This window comes from Sus scrofa, chromosome 18 (genome assembly GCF_000003025.6).
Source record: "Sus scrofa isolate TJ Tabasco breed Duroc chromosome 18, Sscrofa11.1, whole genome shotgun sequence".
In the NCBI taxonomy this organism is placed as follows: domain Eukaryota; kingdom Metazoa; phylum Chordata; class Mammalia; order Artiodactyla; family Suidae; genus Sus; species Sus scrofa.
In genome coordinates, this window is record NC_010460.4 from 47149812 (window position 1) to 47169476 (window position 19665).

The following is a 19665-nucleotide window of genomic DNA, read 5'->3' on the forward strand; positions in this document are numbered from 1 at the left end:
GTTCTGGTTCCTCCTGTATCTGCCATTTGTTCTTTAAGTGATATTAGACACATTGTTCTTCTCTGTGCCCTAAGAAACTGTATCTATATAATTTCAGTGAGATCTGTCCTCAAAACTTCACAGGATATGAGGATCATATGAAGGCACCCTGAAAAATACAAAGTGCTATCATTTCGAAAGCATCATTACTCCAACAGAAGGGATTTCTCTCTTCTGCCTCTACAACACTTAAAGCCAATAACTTTTTACCTGTATTTTATATCTCGTCAGCTAAATTATAAGCTCTTTGAAAACAGAATATAATATGCATATTCCCCACAACACTTTGTACATAAATATTTTTGACTGATTTATTTGACTCATCTTCTAAGGATTAACTCCAGTTGCTTTTTCTTTTCTTTTTTTTTTTTCTTTTTTTCATTTTTTTTTAGGGCTGCACCTGTGGCATATGGAAGTTCCCAGGCTAGGCGTCAAATTGGAGCTGCAGCTGCTGGCCTATACCACAGCCACAGCCATGCCAGATCCGAACCACATCTGCAAACTACACCATAGCTCAAGACAATGCCAGATCCTTAACCCACTGAGTGAGGCCAGGGATCGAACTCACATCCTCATGGATACTAGTTGGGTTTGTGACTCCTGAGCCACAATGGGAACGCAATTCCACTTTCTTAATCTGTGTTAACTGAACTTAATTTTCAAACTTTTAGTCATTCTTCTGGCTCATCCCTAATTCTAATCAAGTTTTGTGCTTCCCTGGATAAAGACATAAAATTAAAATTGATACTGAGGAGTTCCCGTCGTGGCGCAGTGGTTAACGAATCCGACTAGGAACCACGAGGTTTCGGGTTCGGTCCCTGCCCTTGCTCAGTGGGTTAATGATCCGGCGTTGCCGTGAGCTGTGGTGTAGGTTGCAGACGCGGCTCGGATCCCGCGTTGCTGTGGCTCTGGCGTAGGCCGGTGGCTACAGCTCCGATTGGACCCCTAGCCTGGGAACCTCCATATGCCACGGGAGCGGCCCAAGAAATAGCAACAACAACAAAAAAAAGACAAAAGACAAAAAAAAAAAAAAAAAAAAAAAAAAAAGAAATAGCAGCAACAACAACAACAACAACAAAAAAGACCAAAAAAATAAAATAAAAAAAAAAATTGATACTGAGCTTGATGGGAGAGCCTCATGACTCATCCTGGCTCTGAAATTTATCAACTGTATAACCCCGGCTATCAGTAATACACTTAAGCCTTCAACACCTCAGTTTCCTCATAAATAAAAAAGGAATAGTAGGAGTTCCTGCTGTGGCACTATGGAAACAATTCGACTAGGAACCATGAGGTTGTGGGTTTGATCCCTGGCCTTGCTCAGTGGGTTAAGGATCCGGTGCTTCTGTGAGCTGTGGTGTAGGTCGCAAATCCGGCTCAGATCTGGCATTGCTGTGGCTGTGGCATAGGCCAGAAGCTGCAGCTCTGATTGGACCCCTAGCCCGGGAACCTCCATATGCCTCGGATGTAGCCCTAAAAAGACAAAATACAAAAAAAATTTTTTTAAATAGTAAAATCTATTGATAGGGCTGTCTTGAGACTGAAAGGCACGTAAAAGCACTCAGCACCATATTAGCACATGGTAAGCTCATACTGAATGTTAGCAGCTCTAAATATTTTTACTCCAGTGATTCTAACACTTTGTTGAATTACTGATAGTAAGATATGGGTAGTCTTGGAAAAGAGAGGTTTTTTTTTTCTTTTTAGAACCGTATCTGCAGCACATAGAAGCTAGGTGCTGAATCAGAGCTGCAGCTGCTGGCCTACGCCACAACCACAGCAAAACAGGATCTGAGCTGCATCTGCAACCTACACCACAGCTCACAGCAACGCTGGATCCTCAACCCACTGAGCAAGGCCAGGGATTGAACCTGCAACCCCATGGTTCCTAGTCGGATTCATTAACCACTGAGCCATGATGGGAACTCCAGAAAGGAGAATATTTTATATTATTTATTTATTTTATTTTTTTACAGAATAAAATACATACATTTACACACAATTACATTCACACAGATTATTATAACATGGATCTTAAGAAACAGATTAAGTGACTCCCACTGGAGAAGTGGAATGGAAAATATGCTAGACAAATAGGAAATTTATTCTATACTTTATCCCAATTTTATGGCTTTCATCTTTACTACTTAGTTTTGTCTATTACATTTCAATTTTTCTTTAAAAATTAGCATTATATTAAATTGTTATATTATGCAACTAAAATTTATAAAGAAGAAAGCCTTATATACCATTAAATATTTTATATAGCATAGTAAAAAGAATAACAACTGGTAAGCATAACAAAAATAATACACCCTCTGAAAATAAGTAAAATATAAAATGCGTAAGTTGGTTAAAAAACAGTGTAACTATATAAATATGTCCTCACAATTTGTTCCATCTCATTGGTTCTTCAATAAAGGCATTACACCATTCTAGGTGATGTGATAAACAAGACATTATAGACTTGACATTGCACCATGAAGAGAAATGGTTATTAATAATACAATTGTAGAACTGTATTATTTAATTGTACAGTGGCATTATTTAATTATAATTATCATAAGTTCTTTGATGGAGAGGAAATCAGAATCAGATCTAAGAAGACTTCAGCATTCCAAGAATGATGTCAAATGACCCCCTTCATGGTGGATTATGCACTTATTTACTATGAGATCTATTTCTTCTCCAGAGATTCCTTGTTTGTGTATCAATTGTAGATTTTTGGTTTGCAGTTATTCTGAAGTTTTGATGTAAGAGTCTATATGTATATGAGATTGTTTTAAGTTGTTGTTCTCTTAATTGCAAGTTCATCTCCGGTGTCCCGCATTTGTACCCACCTCTTCTCGTGATTTTTGATTTTGATGGTATAATTGTGCATGGATGATTTCGTATCTTTACTGTATATATACCTTTACAGGTGAGCCTTGTCATTTGTGGCATTTTTGTTTCCTGTTGCTGATCTTTTCTTTCCTGCCTAGAGAAGTTCCTTTAGTATTTGTTGTAAGGCTGGTTTAGTGTTAATGAATTCTCTCAGCTTTTGCTTATCTGAGAAGGTTTTTATTTCTCCTTCAAATCTGAATGAGAGCCTTGCTGGGTAGAGTATTCTTGTTTAGAGGTTTTTTTCTTTCATCACGTTAAGTATATCATGCCACTCCCTTCTGGCCTGCAGAGTTTCTCCTGAAAAATCTGCCAATAACCTTATTGGGGTTCCCTTGTATGTTACTTGTTTCTTTTCCCTAGCTGCTTTCAGTATTTTCTCTTTGTCTTTAATTTTGATCAGTTTGATTTCTATGTGTCTCGGTGTGTTCCTCCTTGGGTTTATTTTGTATGGTATTCGTTGTGCTTCCTGGATTTGAGTGAGTGATTCCTTCCCCATGTTAGGGAAGTTTTCAGTATTATCTCTTAGAATATTTTTTCTGTCTCCTTCTCTCTCTCTTCTCCTTCTGGCACCCCTATAATACGGATGTTGGTGCGTTTCACGTTGTCCCAGAGTTCTCTGAGACTCTCTTCATTTCTTTTCAGTCTTTTTTCCCTTTTCTGTTCCACATCCATAATTTCCACTAATCTGTCCTCCACGTCGCTTATTCGTTCTTCTGCCTCCTGTATTCTGCTGTTGGTTGCTTCTAGTGAGTTTTTTATTTCAGTGATTGTATTTTGCATCTCTTCTTGTTTCAGTTTGATATCTTGTATCTCTTTGGTCATTGTTTCCTGTAAGTTATCCATCTTTGCCTCCAGTTTATTTCCAATGTCTTGCATCATCTTCAGCATTGACAGTCTAAAGTCTTTTTCCTGGAGGCTGAGAATCTCCTCATTGCTTAGCTGATTTTCTGGGGTTTTTCCTTTCTCCCTCATCTGAGTTATAGTTCTCTGTCTTTTCATTTTTATAGGTTTTTGGTGTGGTGACCTTTTTACAGATAGTAGAGTTGTAGCCTCTCTTACTTCTGGTGTCTGCCCCCCTGTGACTGAAGTCGGTATGGGGGGCTTGCTGTAGGCTTCCTGATGGGAGGGGCTGATGCCTGCCCCCTGGTAGGAGGAGCCGATTCTAATCCCTCTGGTGGGTGGGGCTTAGTCTCTGGATGGGGTTAGAGGCAGATGTGTGCCTGAGGGGTCTTTATGCAGCCAGTTTACTGAGGGGTGGGGCTGTGATCCCACCTGGATTGTTGTTTGCCCTGGGGCTTCTCAGCACTGACTGACTGATGGTGGGGCCAGATTTTCCCAAAATGGCCCCCTCCAGAGAAAGGCACTGCTGCTGAATATTCCTGAGAGCTTTGCTTTCAATGTCCTTCCCTCACAACAAGCCACATTCACCCCTATTTTCCCAGGATGTCCTCCAAGAACTGCAGTCAGGTTTGACCCAGATTCCTATGGAGACCTCGCTCTGCCCTGGGACCCAGCGTACATCAAAGTCTGTGTGCGCCTTTTAAGAATGGGGTCTCCGTTTCCCCCAGTCCCGTGGAGCTCCTGCGCACAAGCCCCACTGGCCTTCAATGCCAGATGCTCCAGGGGCTCTTTCTCCCAGTGACAGATCCCAGCATGTGAGGGTTTGATGTGGGGCTCAGAACTCTCACTCCTGTAGGTGAGTCTCTGTGAGCCAGTTAGTTTCCAGTCTGTGGAGCTTCCCACCCAGGAGTTATGGGGTTGTTTATATCACGAAATCACCCCTCCTACCTGTGAATGTGGCCTCCTCTTTTTCTAGGGTATGGGTTTCGGGTCCATTTGGGTGGAAATTGCTCAGTCTTTAGTTGTGAATTTTGTTGTTTTTAGGAGAGAAGTTGAGCTCCAGTCCTTCTATTCCGCCATCTTAATCCCTTCTCCGAAAGGAGAATATTTTAAATAAAAGCATTCAACCTTTTAAAAACTCAGTGCTAAAAAAAATAACTAAATAAAAATAAAAATTCAGTGCTGGGGCTTCCTTGCATCAGTATTTTGAACATCCTCTTACACTTCATGCATGTGAAGCCGTGCTTCTCGTGGGCCTGGCCGGGTCTTCCCCACCAGTCATCACGGAGCACTGTCACTCTGGCCCGCGCCGCTGGGCCTCCCTGCTTCCGCTCTCCTCCTCAGCCATTTCCAGCCATTACCAAGCCTCCCAGAACATTCCTTTTTCTTTTATAATTGGCAAGGAAATAGGTTATAACGTTTGACTTTTCTGTGCTGTCTTTGTCATTACTTGCTCAAGTTGCCAAAGACTTGTCCTTTCTGTTTCTTAAGAAGTCAAGCATCTGGCGGGAGTTTTTGCAACATGGAAACATTCTTTAGGATGATGTCTACCTTGTAGTCATCTTTGGAGTGCGATGAGATATATCACAGACGCCAAGGGCCATAACAAACCTCCCGAAACTTGGACTATTTGAAATATTTGAACAAGCCATTTTCACAGTCTCACGGAGCCTACTACCCGTTTTCCTTAACTCTCAACTTGGAAGGCCCTGTGGCTTCACTTGGAAAGAGCGCTCGCTTGTATCACCCTTCCAAAGGGGGTGGTGTCCCTTCTTGAACCAGCTGCCACTGCCCAATGGAAAGTGTCTCTCCTCCTCGAGATCCATCCCTCACTCCTAGGGCAGCTCCATCTCCCCGACACTAGCACCCCTGATCGTGAGCCACGCTCATCCTTGAATAACCGTAATTAATTGGGCGAGCACACAGGCACCTCCTTTAGAAGTATGTCATCTTGGAGAGCCCATTGTGGTTCAGCGGGTTAAGAATCTGACTAGTATCCATGGGGACATGGGTTTGATCCCTGGCATCACAACACCAGATCCCTAACCCACTGAGCGAGGCCATGAATACTAGTTGGATTCATAACCTGCTGAGCCACAATGGGAACTCCAGGCCTGGGAACTTTGGAAGGCCCCATGCTTTATAGGGCTCAACCCTGGCCTTCCTCTAACTGTGCCCCTCCCTATGGGGTAGAAGATTTGTGGGCACAAGCGGATATGTCCATCTGGAGCCCATGTTTCCCAGTCTCCCGCCCCAGACAGATACTGGACTGCAGAGTCTCTGAAAAAATGGCTTAGGACCCAGTTTCAGGGCCCTCATGGGGTCCTGTCCTCAGGTCCATCCCCCCAGGGGTTGATGCTGCTGCTGGCTAGTATATACCTCTAGACTGAAGGGGTGGCCAAGAGATAACTTTGCTGGAAGTGGAGGCAGTAGGTATATGGAGCTTGAACTTGAGGGGTGGGGTTACCGTCATATACAAGGCACCTCATAGTTTGGGATGGAATTGAGGGTAGGAAGAAAGCAGTAAGGGGTGCGGGGACCAGGGGCCAGTGGCCAGCGGTGGGCTCTTTCTGCACCACCATGTCCCATTTGAGTGACTTAACCATCAGAAATTCATAGAAGATATCATATGGTATCATGTCAGGCAGGGAAGGGGAAGTGAGAGGCACACAGTCTGCTCAACTTAGCCAAAGGAATTCCTCAGAGCCCTTTATATCTCTAATAACATTTCACTGGAGGTAGAGTATTTCCTGGGACATTTCTCTGAGTACATTTTCAGACTCCCTGCTAAAGCAAAAAACTCTTAGAAAAGATCTCACCAATCCTTTGATAAAATACTGTGTTTAACTCTACAGTTATAGTTGCAGGATCTTAGTAATTAACGAAGAAAAAATAGTCTGGAAATCCCTTTGCCCTCTTCCTGCTGATATGTTGAAGCAGCTCTCATTCTACTAGAAGACGTTAACAGCAATGATCTTTTATATTCATATTCTAGTTTCCTAAATGTCTTGAGAAAAACAAGCCAGTATTCTACCCAAAACCACCTAAAACCTTCGCTCCTAACACTTCTTTCAATTCGTGGGACCCTAGTAACTCTCTAAAAGAAGCCAATATACAAAGAAATCTTGAGAGGTCTCACTGGATCACTTCGTATGATCATGATTTTACAGGTATGAGTTCACTTTAATATGAGTAAAAAGAACAAAATTGGAATATTTGACAAATGCTCTTACAAGATTTTATCTTCCAGTATTTTCCCCAGTTTCTTATTTTAAATAGTAATAGAAATAAGGTGGGAGTTAAGTTCCTCTTAGTGGGTAACTGGGAGGTTAAGTTGGTTTTCATTTTATTGGTTCTAATTATATTGCAAAGGGGAGCAGGTGAGTTTTTCTGTGAAAGGTCTAAATTTAAGTGCCATTTTGCTCTAACAAAGTGATAAGATGCGATGTTTCCATTAAGGTCTGGGGCCCATGAACCCCCTTGAACTGGATGATTACCATGAAAAGGAGGTAGCAGAGTTAACTGGACAGATGGGATTTGACCCCAAGCCTGTAAGTAATTGCAGTCAACTCTCGGTTATCTAGGGGGCGAGTATCCAGGTATCGGGCTCCTCCTTGCTTTGCTCACTTTTTATTTGCTGGGTATTGGTGACCAAGCAGCAAAGGGAAATCTTAACTTGTCCACTGCTGGTTTTTTGGGTTTTTTGGGGTTTTTTTTTGCTTTATAGGGCCACACCTGCATCATATGAAGGTTCCCAGGCTAGGGGCTGAATTGGAGCTGCAGCTGCCGGCCTACACCTCAGCCACAGCAACACCAGATCCAAGCCGTGTCTGCAACCCACACCACAGTTCATGGCAACACCAGATCCTTAACCCACTGAGCAAGGCCAGGGATCCAACCCGCATCCCACATCCTTGTGGATACTAGCTGGGTTCATAATGCACTGAACCACAAGGGGAATTTCCTTTTTTTTTTTTCTTTTTTTCCGGCCACACCTGCAGCATGTGTGAGTTCCCTGGCCAGGGATCGAACCTGTGCCAGAGCAGTGACCTGAGCTGCTACAGTGTTAACACCAGATCCTTAACCCCTTGTGCCACAAGGGAACTCCAAGCTTCCCTACTATTTTAAAGAACAAGCCAGGTTTCTTTTCTTCATCACAGTGCTACATGTTTTTTTCAAAATAGATTCTTTCACTATGCTACTGTTGCTAAAATTTACAAGGGAATTAGTTTATGAACATTTGCCTAGTAATTTAATGTGACTCAATAAATTCTGTGAATCTTTGCATATTTTATATCTTGTATATTATCACTGCTTTTGAAGGGATGAAAGGCTTCTTCCTGATATCCACAGTAATTGAGAGTTGGCCAAATTATGGTCAAAAGCCAGTAAATTCTCTGTAAATATAAAAAGATTTCTTAATCGATTATGTTAAATTGCCTGAAAGAAATGAATAAGCCCTTTAGTGGAAGAAATTACAATTTCTTGGTTTAATCATGTAAATGAAATAAGCTGATCTAATAGTATATATTTATGTTATTATATTTGAGACCTAAATTTTATCCTCTAAAGCTACAGTTTGGAGTTCCCGTCGTGGCTCAGTGGTTAACGAATCCGACTAGGAATGACGAGGTTGTGGATTCGATTCCTGGCCTCTCTCAGTGGGTTAAGGATCTGGTGTTGCAGTGAGCTGTGGTGTAGGTCACAGACGCGGCTCGGATCTGGTGTCGCTGTGGTTCTGGCATAGGCCGGGGGCTACAGCTCTGATTGGACCCCTAGCCTGGGAACTTACATATGCCGCGGGAGCAGCCCAAGAAATGGCAAAAAGACAAAAAAAAAAAAAAAAAAAAAAGCAGATTCCTGGGAGTTCCCATTGTGGCTCAGTGGTACTGAATCCAACTAGTATCCATGAGGATGCGGATTCTATCCCTGGCCTCACTCAGTGGGTTAAGCATCTGGCGTTGCTGTGGCTGTGGTATATATAGGCCGGCAGCTGGAGCTCCAATGCTCTTATTCGACCCCTGGCCTGAGAAATTCCGTATGCTGCAGGTGCAGCCCTAAAAATCAAAAAACAAAAACAAAACAAAACAAAAAAACATCCCTGAACCCCACTACAGACCCTCTCAGAGGCTTTCACAGTCTCAGAAGACCAAGCTTAGAAATCTTGTTTTCTGTTAGCTCCAAAGCTGATTCTGATTCAAATAAGGTTTAAGAACTCTAGCCTTGACCCAATAAAGAAGACTTGGGCTGAGATTTAAATACCTGCATGTAATTGTTAGCGTCATCCGTTGGTGATGGGCTGAAGTTTGGTGCCAGTAGTTCCTTACATCTTTGAATGTTTGAAAGCAAAGAGTTCCTGCATAAGGGAATTTCTCCACAGTAAAGTAAAAATATGCCCTTTCCTTCCAAAATTTTAGAGTCTGTAAATTAATGTCAAAGAATATTGCAATTACACTCCTACCCCATCCTGTGTTTACTCAGACCATGACTATGGGTATGACTTTTTACCTGCCATTTGTGGCAATATCCTGACAATGCCAGATTTATTAGTTAATTGATTCTCCCTTTTTTATCCCACCACTGCAGCAAGAAAAATTCCATTCTGCCTTAAAACCCACCAGACCCTTGGAAGGACGAATTGCCCGGCTAATTCAGAACCGTCGTCCTCTGGAGCCTATGGTCCAGCAAAGACCACCGTCCTGTCCAGATTGTACCCCTAGAGTGTTGTGTACTTTTCATACCTTTGTACCCAGTTCTACAGAAATGATGGCTCTGAGTGATAACATGCCTGCCGGTGTGATGCTCAAAAACCAGGAAATTGAAGACAAGATTAAGGAAGAACAGAGCTTGCTATCTACCTGTGCACTCCCATCCTGTTACCCAACAAAAGATCTGGCTAATACTTATGACGTAAAACCACTTCCAAAAATCACGGATACTAAAAAGACAGAAGATTTGTACTGGAGACAGCTGTCATTAAAACCCCAACCTACATCTTACTGCACCCCAGAATATTACATTCCCTATGAGCATTTAAATCAATATGATATGTGCCAAAACCCTGTCAGTCTTAGTAAACCTGATATTTTACAAAATAAACCTGACTCAGAAGCTTTCCATCTCGAACATTTTTTAAGTAGGCCAGAACAGATGTGCTTGAACATGGAAAACGACGAAGAAACAAGACCTCTTCTGGATTGGATTCCTAGAGCTGGCATGGCCAAGCCTCACACTGACCTGCTGAAGCTGAAGACCTCTTTTTCAAAAAGTGGTGCACAGAAACGTTTCCATAAATCAATTCTAGATGACCAGAAAGACCTCCGGGATAAGGTGCATTCAGGGAAGAAACACCAATTCTATGGCCATAATTCTTATTACTTCTATAATTGAGATATTCATCCTTCTCGTCAAAACCCAGCCTCCTGCAAGAAAAGAGAAAAATATAACAATGTCTTCCTCGTTGCTGGATTCTGTTTTCTAGAGGAGCCGTAATGAGCTTGTTAATGACGTTTATGTTTTCAGGAATTGAAGTTAGGATCTGGTCAGAAGAACCCAGAAAAGGCGATGTTCTGACTTCTTCAAAAGTTTAACAATTTGGCAATAAAATAATAGAACCAGAAAATTTTAGTCTTTAATCGCATTTTCAAATCATACTCCAAGGAAGTTTTTCAAAATCATGATAAACAATGTTTATGACAAAGTTTTACAAAAAGAAGTATTTGAAAAAAGCTCAAATTCCCAATAATTGACAGATGTCTATACAAACTGTAGTACCTTAACAAAATATGCAAGCACTGACCTTATACATAAATATTTGTACACAATAACATCAGGTACAAAGGCAAAATCAAATGCCCAGTTAATGGAGAGCTCTACAAACTGTATTACTTAAATAAATTCGTAGGCCTGTTCTTTTATGTAAACATGCGGGCAAATTAAGTTAATAGAATAGATGAAACCCCAGATGCTCTGCATGCATAGTCTAAGTTGGCTGTTTCTTTTCCTTTAAACTTATGATAAGGAAATATAACCATTCATTTTATGAGGCAAGAATGGTTTTATTGTGGAGAGCTAGGAACGGCTTTAATTAGTAACTGATGAACTCTGCGACAAGCAAGGATGCTGTCTCAGTCTGTTTGGGCTGCTGTGACAAAATACCATGAACTAGTGGTTTATAAACGACAAACCTTATTTCTCACAGTTCTGGAGGTCAGGAAAGCCAGGTTACTGGCAGACTCTGGGGAGAGTCTGCTTCTTCGTTGACAGCTGTCTTCTTACCGCCTCACGTGGCAGAAGGGGCAAGAGATCCCTCTGGGCTCCTTTCCTTTTTTCTCCTTTTTTTCTTTTTAAGGCTGCACCTGCAGCATATGGAGGTTCCCAGGCTAGGGGTCCAATCAGAGCTGCAGCTTCTGGCCTATACCACGGCCACAGCAACACAGGATCCAAGCCATGTCTGTGACCTACACCACAGCTTGTGGCAGTGCAGGATCCTTAACCCACTGAGTGAGGCCAGGGACCGAACCCACATCCTAATGGACAATATGTCGGGTTCTTAATCTGCTGAGCCACAGGGGAACCCCCTGGACTTCTTTTATAAGGAGATTAATCCCATTCATGAAGCCTCTGCCTTCATGAGCTAATCACCTCCCAAAGAAGCCCACCCCCCAGTAATCCTGGGGCCTAGGATTTAAATGTATAAATTCGGGGGGACATAAACATAGCAGTTATTCCAAAGTCAAAAATCATGATTTTTAGAAGATGTCCACCAAGAATTTAGCTAACCCCTAAATGCGAGTCAACTCATTTAATGTGCCAAGAAGTACACTTTATTTTTTTCTTTTTTGGCTGCCCCATGGCATAGGGAATTCCCCAGCCAGGGATCAGATCTGAGCCACAGTTGTGACCTACGCTCCAGCTACGGCCATACTGGATCCTTTAACCCACTGGGCCAAGCCGGAGATCAAACCTGCTATCCTGGCACTGCAGAGACTCCAATGAGCCCTTGGTGCCACAGCGGGAACTCCAAGAGATACATTTTAGAAACAGTTTATCAAGGTAAGTTCATAAGGAATTTCTATGAAAGTTCTGTGGAGATGTCTTTCTTTTAATTTTTGTTTTTGTTTCATAACCCAATTTGTCATTTGGTTACACCCTCTTTTTTTTGTCTTTTGTCTTTTTAGGGCTGCACCTGGGGCACATGGAGGTTCCCAGGCTACGCCACAGCCACAGCAACGCCAGATCCGAGCCACGTCTGCGACCTATACCATGGCTCACGGCAACGCCCGAGCCTTAACCCACTGAGCGAGGCCAGGCATCGAATCCGAAACCTCATGGTTCCTAGTTGGATTAACCACTGAGCCAGGACGGGAACTCCCTGAAAAATCTTTATGCCTCCATGCGTCTATTTGCACTTGATCTACAAAGCACATTAGAACTACAGGGAAGTGTTTTGGCATTGTTGTTGTTGTTGTTACTATATTTGTGTGTTATCCAAAGCATAACCTAGCCAGGTTGGTCGTAGAAGTAGAGCGGGGACATCAGAACATCTTGGAAAGCGGATGAAGGCCCCAGCTGGCTGAAAACACTAGAACCCTAAACTAGCATCGGGGAAGAGAGCCCAGTTTATACAGCAGGATCCTCAAAAGGCTCTGGGACTCAGCAGCAGGAGTGTCTGGGTCTGGGAGCAAAGGCAAGGAGGTAAGGTGGAGTGGAGGGTTGTTAAATCAAGGAAGATTGAGCGAAAGCTTCGACCCAGTTGCTCCTCCCATCCTCTCCCTGCCCCACGCCAGCCCCGCCCCAGTGCTAAGCAACTGCCCTCCCTCGCCCCAAGTTTGGGGGGATTATTTTCCAAAGAAAGGGAATATCTGGCATGGCAAACACCAGGCAGAGCTGAGGACTGGACATCGTTCAGAAAACAAGGGGAAGGAGTTCCCGTCGTGGCGCAGTGGTTAACAAATCCGACTAGGAACCATGAGGTTGCAGGTTCCATCCCTGGCCTTGCTCAGTGGGTTAACGATCCAGTGTTGCCCTGAGCTGTGGTGTAAGTTGCAGACGTGGCTCTGATCCTGCGTTGCTGTGGCTCTGGCATACGCCAGTGGCTGCAGCTCTGATTCGACCCCTAGCCTGGGAACCTCCATATGCCACGGGGAGCGGCCCAAGAAATAGCAACAACAACAACAAAAGACAAAAAGACAAAAAAGACAAAAGACAAAAAAAAAAAAAAAAAAAGAAAAGAAAACAAGGGGAGTTCCTGTTCTGGCTCAGAACGAATCCACTAGTATCCATGAGGATGTGGTTCAATCCCTGGCCTCGCTCAGTGGGTGGTGTAGGTGGCAGACGCAGCCTGGATTTGGCGTGGCTGTGGCTGTGGCTGTGGCATAGGCCTGCGGCTATAGGTCCAGTTAGACCCTTAGCCTGGGAACCTCCATATGCCCTGGGTGTGGCCCTAAAAAGCAAAAAGAAAACAAGGGAATAAGTATTTGTATCAGTCCCAGTCCCAGTGGGACGCCGAGCCTCACAATGTTTCACTGAGGGGAGTTTAGTGCAGGACGCTTTACAAGGTGTGGGCAGGATTAAGGGAATCTCCGGCACTGATGCAGCTGATGCAGGCAGGGATGCAGCCAGGAGCTAGTGATTGTAAGACCACTCCCAACCCTTCAGGAAAAGGGAAGGGCCCATTGTCACAATGCCTCCCTTTAGCTAAACCGTCCAGAAGTCCAGGAGCAAGGGGACCCAGGTGAGGCAGACCTTAGATAACCATGTCCTAAGGCAGAGGAGAGTGGAAAATGGATCCAGATAAGCAGAAACCGACTACCAGCAAAGTGACTTTACAGATACTGACTCCTGAGCGCTGAGAGGTGCAGCTCCCAGGAAATGATAGACCTCAACTCTCGAGGAGAGAGTGCCCAGCTGAGGGTGAACAAGGCAGTGCTCGCCCTTCTGATCTCAGCTCTCATAAACAAGTGTCTTTTTTGCCATCTACTTCAAGGCATGTTTTTCACATTTTGTGCCTTTTGTTGGTGATTTTGCTGTTTAAAATGGCCCCAAGGTAGTGCCTATCTAGTGTTCCTAAGCACAAGAAATCTGTAGGAAAATGTCTGTTAGATGTGCTTCGTTCAGGCCTGAGTTCTTGGCACCAGAAACCTGATCTAATAAAAGAAAAAATTGACAGACTGTACTTCATCAAAATTTAAAATTTTGTGGCTCAGTGGTAATGACCCTGACTAGTATCCTGAGGACACAGGTTCAATCCCTGGCCTCGCTCAGTGGGTTAAAGAATCCAGTGTTGTGGTGAGCTGTGGCATAGGTTGCAGACACAGCTCAGATCTGGCTATTGCTGTGGCTGTGGTGTAGGCTGGCAGCTGCAGCTCTGATTCAGCCCCTAGCCTGAGAACTTCCATATGCTGTAAGTGCAGCCATAAAAAAAAGATTTAAAAAAATTTTGAAACCTTTGCTGTGTGAAAGATCCTGTTAAGAGCTTGAAAAGCTGCACTACAGGAGTTCCTGTCGTAGCACATCGGAAACAAATCCGACTGAGAACCATGAAGTTTCGGGTTTGATCCCTGGCCTCGCTCAGTGGATTAAGCATCTGGCATTGTGGTGAGCTGTGGTATAGGTCACAGATGCGGCTCAGATCTGACGTGGCTGTGGCTGTGGTGTAGACTGGCAGCTGTAGCTCCCATTCGACCCCTAGCCTGGGAACCTCCATATGCTGAGGTGCAACCCTAAAAAGCAAAAAAAAAAAAAAAAAAGAAAGAAAAAAGAAAGAAAGAAAGAAAGAAAATCTGTGCTACAGACTGTGAGAAAATATTTTTCAAACTACATATATAATTGAGGACTAATACCTAGGAAAAAAATATATATAACAGGTCTAAAAATCCAACTGCAAAATAACAATCCCAGTTAGAAAATGGGCAAAAGACATAAACATTTCACCAAAGAGGATATAACTGGCAAATAAACACAAATGTAGATGTTCACCATCATCCCCCATTAGAGAAATGCAAATTAAAGCCACGAGGAGATCATGACACGCCTATCAGAAGGGCTAAAATAAATGGTGAAACACCAAGTGCTGATGAGGAAACGGAGAAACGGGATCACTCACACACTGCTAGTAAGCTCTGGAAAACAGTTTGCCAATTTCCTAAAAACTAAGCATGTGACTCCCATATGATCCATAAATTGTACTAATGGACGTTTATCCCAGAGAAATGAAGACTTATGATCACACCAAAACTGTACATAAATATTCACAGTAGCATTATCTGTAATAGTCCTAGCTGGAAACAACCCAGATGATATTCAATGGATGAATGGATGAACAAATTGTACATTAATAGTGGAATAATTTTTTTTTTGTCTTTTTGCATTTCTAGGGCCACTTCTGTGGCATATGAAGGTTCCCAGCTAGGGGTCTAATCGGAGTTGTAGCCGCTGGCCTACACCAGAGCCACAGCAATGTGGGATCTGAGCCATCTGCAACCTACACCACAGCTCACGGCAACACCCGATCCTTAACCCACTGAGCAAGGCCAGGGATTGAACCCGCAACCCTATGGTTCCTAGTCGGATTCGTTAACCACTGAGCAATGACGGGAACTCCAATAGTGGAATAATATTAATAATGGAATAGTATTTGGTCATAAAAAGTAATGGAGTTCTGATACACGGTACAATGTGGAGCAACTCTAGAAACATTATACTAAGTTAAAGAAGCCACAGAAGACCACATACTGTATGATTCCATGGATATCAAAATGCAAGATCTGGCTAGCTGTCAAGAAGGAAAGTAGATTTATGGTTGCTTATGGCAGGGGGGTTAGGGGCGGCAAGAATGGTTATTTTTTTTTTTGTCTTTTGTTGTTGTTGTTGTTGTTGCTATTTCTTGGGCCGCTCACGCGGCATATGGAGGTTCCCAGGCTAGGGGTCGAATCGGAGCTGTAACCCCCGGCCTACGCCAGAGCCACAGCAACGCGGGATCCGAGCCGCGTCTGTGACCTACACCACAGCTCACGGCAACGCCGGATCGTTAACCCACCGAGCAAGGGCAGGGACCGAACCCGCAACCTCATGGTTCCTAGTTGGATTCGTTAACCACTGCGCCACGACGGGAACTCCAAGAATGGTTATTGAATATAATTCTCTGTGCTGTATGATAGGACCTCGTTGGTATCCATTCTATATATTATAGTTTGCATCTGCTAGCCCCACTCCCAATCCATTCCTCTCCGCACTCCCTCAGCAACCATAAGTGCTTTCTCTATGTCTGTAAGTTTATTTCTGTTTTGTAGATAAGTTCATCTGTGTCATATTTTAGATTCCACATACAAATGATATCATATGGTATCTGTCGTTCTTTTTCTGACTTAATTCACTTAGTATGATAATCTCTAGGTCCATCCGTTTTGCTGCAAATGGCACTATTTTATTCTTATGGCTGAGTAGTAGTCCGTTGTACATATGTACCACGTTTTCTTTATCCATTCATCTGTTGATGGACACTTATGTCTTGGCTGTTGTAAACAGTGCTGCTGTGAACATAAGGATGCATGCATCTTTTCGAATTATATTTGTCACGATATATGCCTAGGAGTGGGCTTGCGGGATCGTATAGCAATTCTGTTGTTTTGTTTTGTTTTTTGTCTTTGTAGGGCCATACCCATGGCATATGGAGGTTCCCAGGCTAGAGGTCAAACTGCAGTTGCAGCCACCATCCTACACCACAGCCACAGCAACATCCCATCCGAGTCTGCGACCTACACCACAGCTCAGGCCAATGGCGGGGATGGCAGTGCCCACTGAGCAAGACCAGGGATGGAACCCGTGTCCTCATGGATACTAGTCAGGTTTGTTTCTGCTGCACAATGACAGGAACTCATAAGGTATTTTTTTAATAACAGTTATACCCCTTACCAGCCACTGCTCTAGGAAAAGATGGAGGTAGCGAAAAGATACATGAACAGGAAACAGAGCAACATGCAGATTATTGTTCTCCTCAAGTAATTTTCTCAGGTATCTTGAATATACTGTAAGCATTATGAGTCTCTTTGGAACCTGAATACACAGATGTTAAGCACAAAATTTATGGTATCAGCTTTACTAAATGATGTGGCAGGTTTTCTTTTTTGCTCTTGTTCTTTCTTCTCATCTTCCCATTACTTTCAATAACAAGATTCTGTATCCACAATTTCCTTAGTGAAAAGTACTAAGAGCTTCTAGTTTTCTATTCTCCCCCCCATGGGAATAAATCTAAAATGTCAATTCACTAGGCCAGCTGATTTACAGCTACTTCTACATCATCTGTAGTGTCAGCACAATGCTGATACTCCCCATCATTCAAATGAACAAAGACTAGTAACTTCTGTTACCACAAACGCGGAAGACCAAGTATTCCTTCAGTGAGTTTCGGTGGCAACATCAGGACTTGCCCCCAAAAGTACAGGCTGCATTTGCAAGGTGTTGCCAAGCTTGGTCTTTCAAAAACTTGGCTAGCTAGCCAGATGTGCCTACTGCAGTAGTACCCTTAAATGCTATCCTGATGCCCTTCAAAAGCCGCAAAAGGTCTTGGATACGTACTGTGACTTCTGCTCTGTTTTACAGCACACGTCTGTGGCAGTAGTGTGAGTGATGAGAGGGAGATGGGAAATCCAGACACAGAAAAATAACAACAACAACAACAAATAACCTCCTCCTTTGGAGAGAGAGATGTTCTGGAGCAGATATCATAGACTCTGTGGTTTGGGAGGGATCTGGGATAATCTAAATTAACCTCTTAGCGGTCCGTCTGTGGGTGCCATCATGGCGGATGCGGCCAGTCAGGTGCTCCTGGGCTCCGGTCTCACCATCCTGTCCCAGCCGCTCATCCAGGTGGGATATGAGTCTCTTCCTCCAACAATAGGACGAAATATTTTTGGCGGCAAGTATGTCAGCTTCCTGGCCTCTTTTGTTATGCTCAGCACATTGCCAGCATCGATGGGAAGAAGCGTGGATTGTTCACAGGCTTAACTCCAAGACTATGTTCATGGGTCCTTGGAACTGTGGTCCATGGTAAAGTTTTACAGCATTACCAGGAGTGCGACAAGGTTGAGGAGACAGGATCTGGAAATGTACAGAAAGAAGTTTCATCCTCCTTTGACTGAGTTATCAAGGAGACAGCTCGAGAGATGATGGCTCGTTCTGCTGCTACTCTCATCACACATCCCCTCCACGTGATCACTTTGAGATCTATGGTACAATTCATTGGCAGAGAGTCCAAGTACTGTGGACTTTGTGACTCCATGGTAACTATCTATCGGGAAGAGGGCATCCTAGGATATTTTGCAGGTCTTATTCCTCGCCTCCTAGGTGACATCATTTCCTTGTGGCTCTTTAACTCACTGGCCTACCTCATCAGTACCTATGCACTGGACAGTGGGGTTTCCACCATGAATGAAATTAGCTATTCCCAAGCTGTCACAGGATTTTTTGCCAGTATGTTGATGTATCCTTTTGTGCTTGTCTCTCACCTTATGGCTGTCAGCAACTGTGGGCTTGCTGGTGGACCCCCTCCTATTCCCCAATATATACTTCTTGGATAGATTGTTGGTGCATGCTACAAAAAGAGGGAAATATGAGCAAAGGAAATAGCTTGTTTTTCTGGAAGGTCCCCTTTGGGAAGACTTATTGTGACCTGAGAATGTTAATTTGAAGATGTGGGGCAGGGACAGTGACATTTCTATAGTCCCAGATGCACAGAATTATGGGAGAGAATGTTGATTTCTATACAGTGTGGTGCGCTTTTTAATCATTTAATCTTTGGAAAATGAAATTAATTAATTAATGAATTAACCTCTTAGCAGCTATTGCTGAATTCAGAGGTAGGAGGAAGGATGCTAGAATGTAAGCTCCACCAGAGAAACATTTTTCACTGATTTATTCCAAGTTCCTAGAAAGTGTCCAGCACATGATATGCATTCAATAAACCCTTGAATGAATGAATTCAGCAGCGCTTGACAGAACAGGGAAAAGAAGGAAAAATCAATTAGAATTCTGGGGCTAAACTGAGGGACAAGGAAGTTGAGAAACTTCTCAGTGACAAAACTGTGTATCTCAGGAAGGAGAGCTAGAAGTATAATTACTGGAAGTTATGGTGATCAAACCTACACTTCTAGGAGTTCCCATGGAGGTTCAGCAGTAAAGAGCCTGACTAGTATCCAAGAGCATGCAGGTTCCATCCCCGGCCTGCCTCAATGGATTAAGGATCCTGCATTGCCGTGAGCTGTGGTGTAGATCACAGACTCGGGTAGGATCTGGCATGGCTGTGGCGCAGGCCAGCAGCTTCATCTCTGATTCGACCCCTAGCCTGGGAACCTCCACATGTCTGGGGTGCGGCCCTAAAAAGACAAAAAACAAACAAAAACAAAAAACCCTACATTTCTAATATGACCCCAAGCTCATTGGCTTACTTGAACATGATCTTCATTTAGGTTAGATGGGATGTAAATTCTCTCTAGATTCCCCGAAATTCTCTAACTATGTAAAAATATTTCTTCCTGGATGCTGCTTGCACACACTCCTTGCTCTTTCTACACACAAATGACAGGAGGGAAGGGCTGGCAGAAAGAAGCCGGAAGGTAAGGGACCAGAGCTACAACCCAGGCAGCTCTAACACCGCAACTGCAGCACCTGTCCCAGTCTTCGGGCGTCCGTAAAGGAAAGGGAGATCTGTAAGATGACTTTAAGTCACAAAGTGGAGGAGAAACAAGAACAAGGTCAGGAGCTCATGTCCAACTCTCACAACTCTGGTTGCAGGCTATCCCTCTGGGGTGCCCCTGGCGCCAGCCGCGGAAATACGATCAAGTCTGGGTAAAGGTGGCCAGCTAAGGGAATGACAGCCAGGGGAGCTCTAGGTGTGTCCAAGTT

The 19665-nt window shown here is 43.6% G+C and overlaps 1 protein-coding gene and 1 pseudogene across 1 annotated transcript in view; both read left to right on the forward strand.

The window, feature by feature from the left end:
- The window catches only part of C18H7orf31 (chromosome 18 C7orf31 homolog), a 42649-nt gene extending 32265 nt beyond the window's left edge, over positions 1-10384 (forward strand). Inside the window, exons 8-10 of the mRNA XM_021078695.1 lie at positions 6758-6932; positions 7222-7313; positions 9349-10384. Of these exons, the coding sequence (XP_020934354.1) occupies positions 6758-6932; positions 7222-7313; positions 9349-10152 (1071 nt within the window). The 3' untranslated portion in view covers positions 10153-10384. The remainder of the gene's footprint in view (positions 1-6757; positions 6933-7221; positions 7314-9348) is intronic.
- Positions 16596-18525, forward strand: LOC102165713 (annotated as a pseudogene).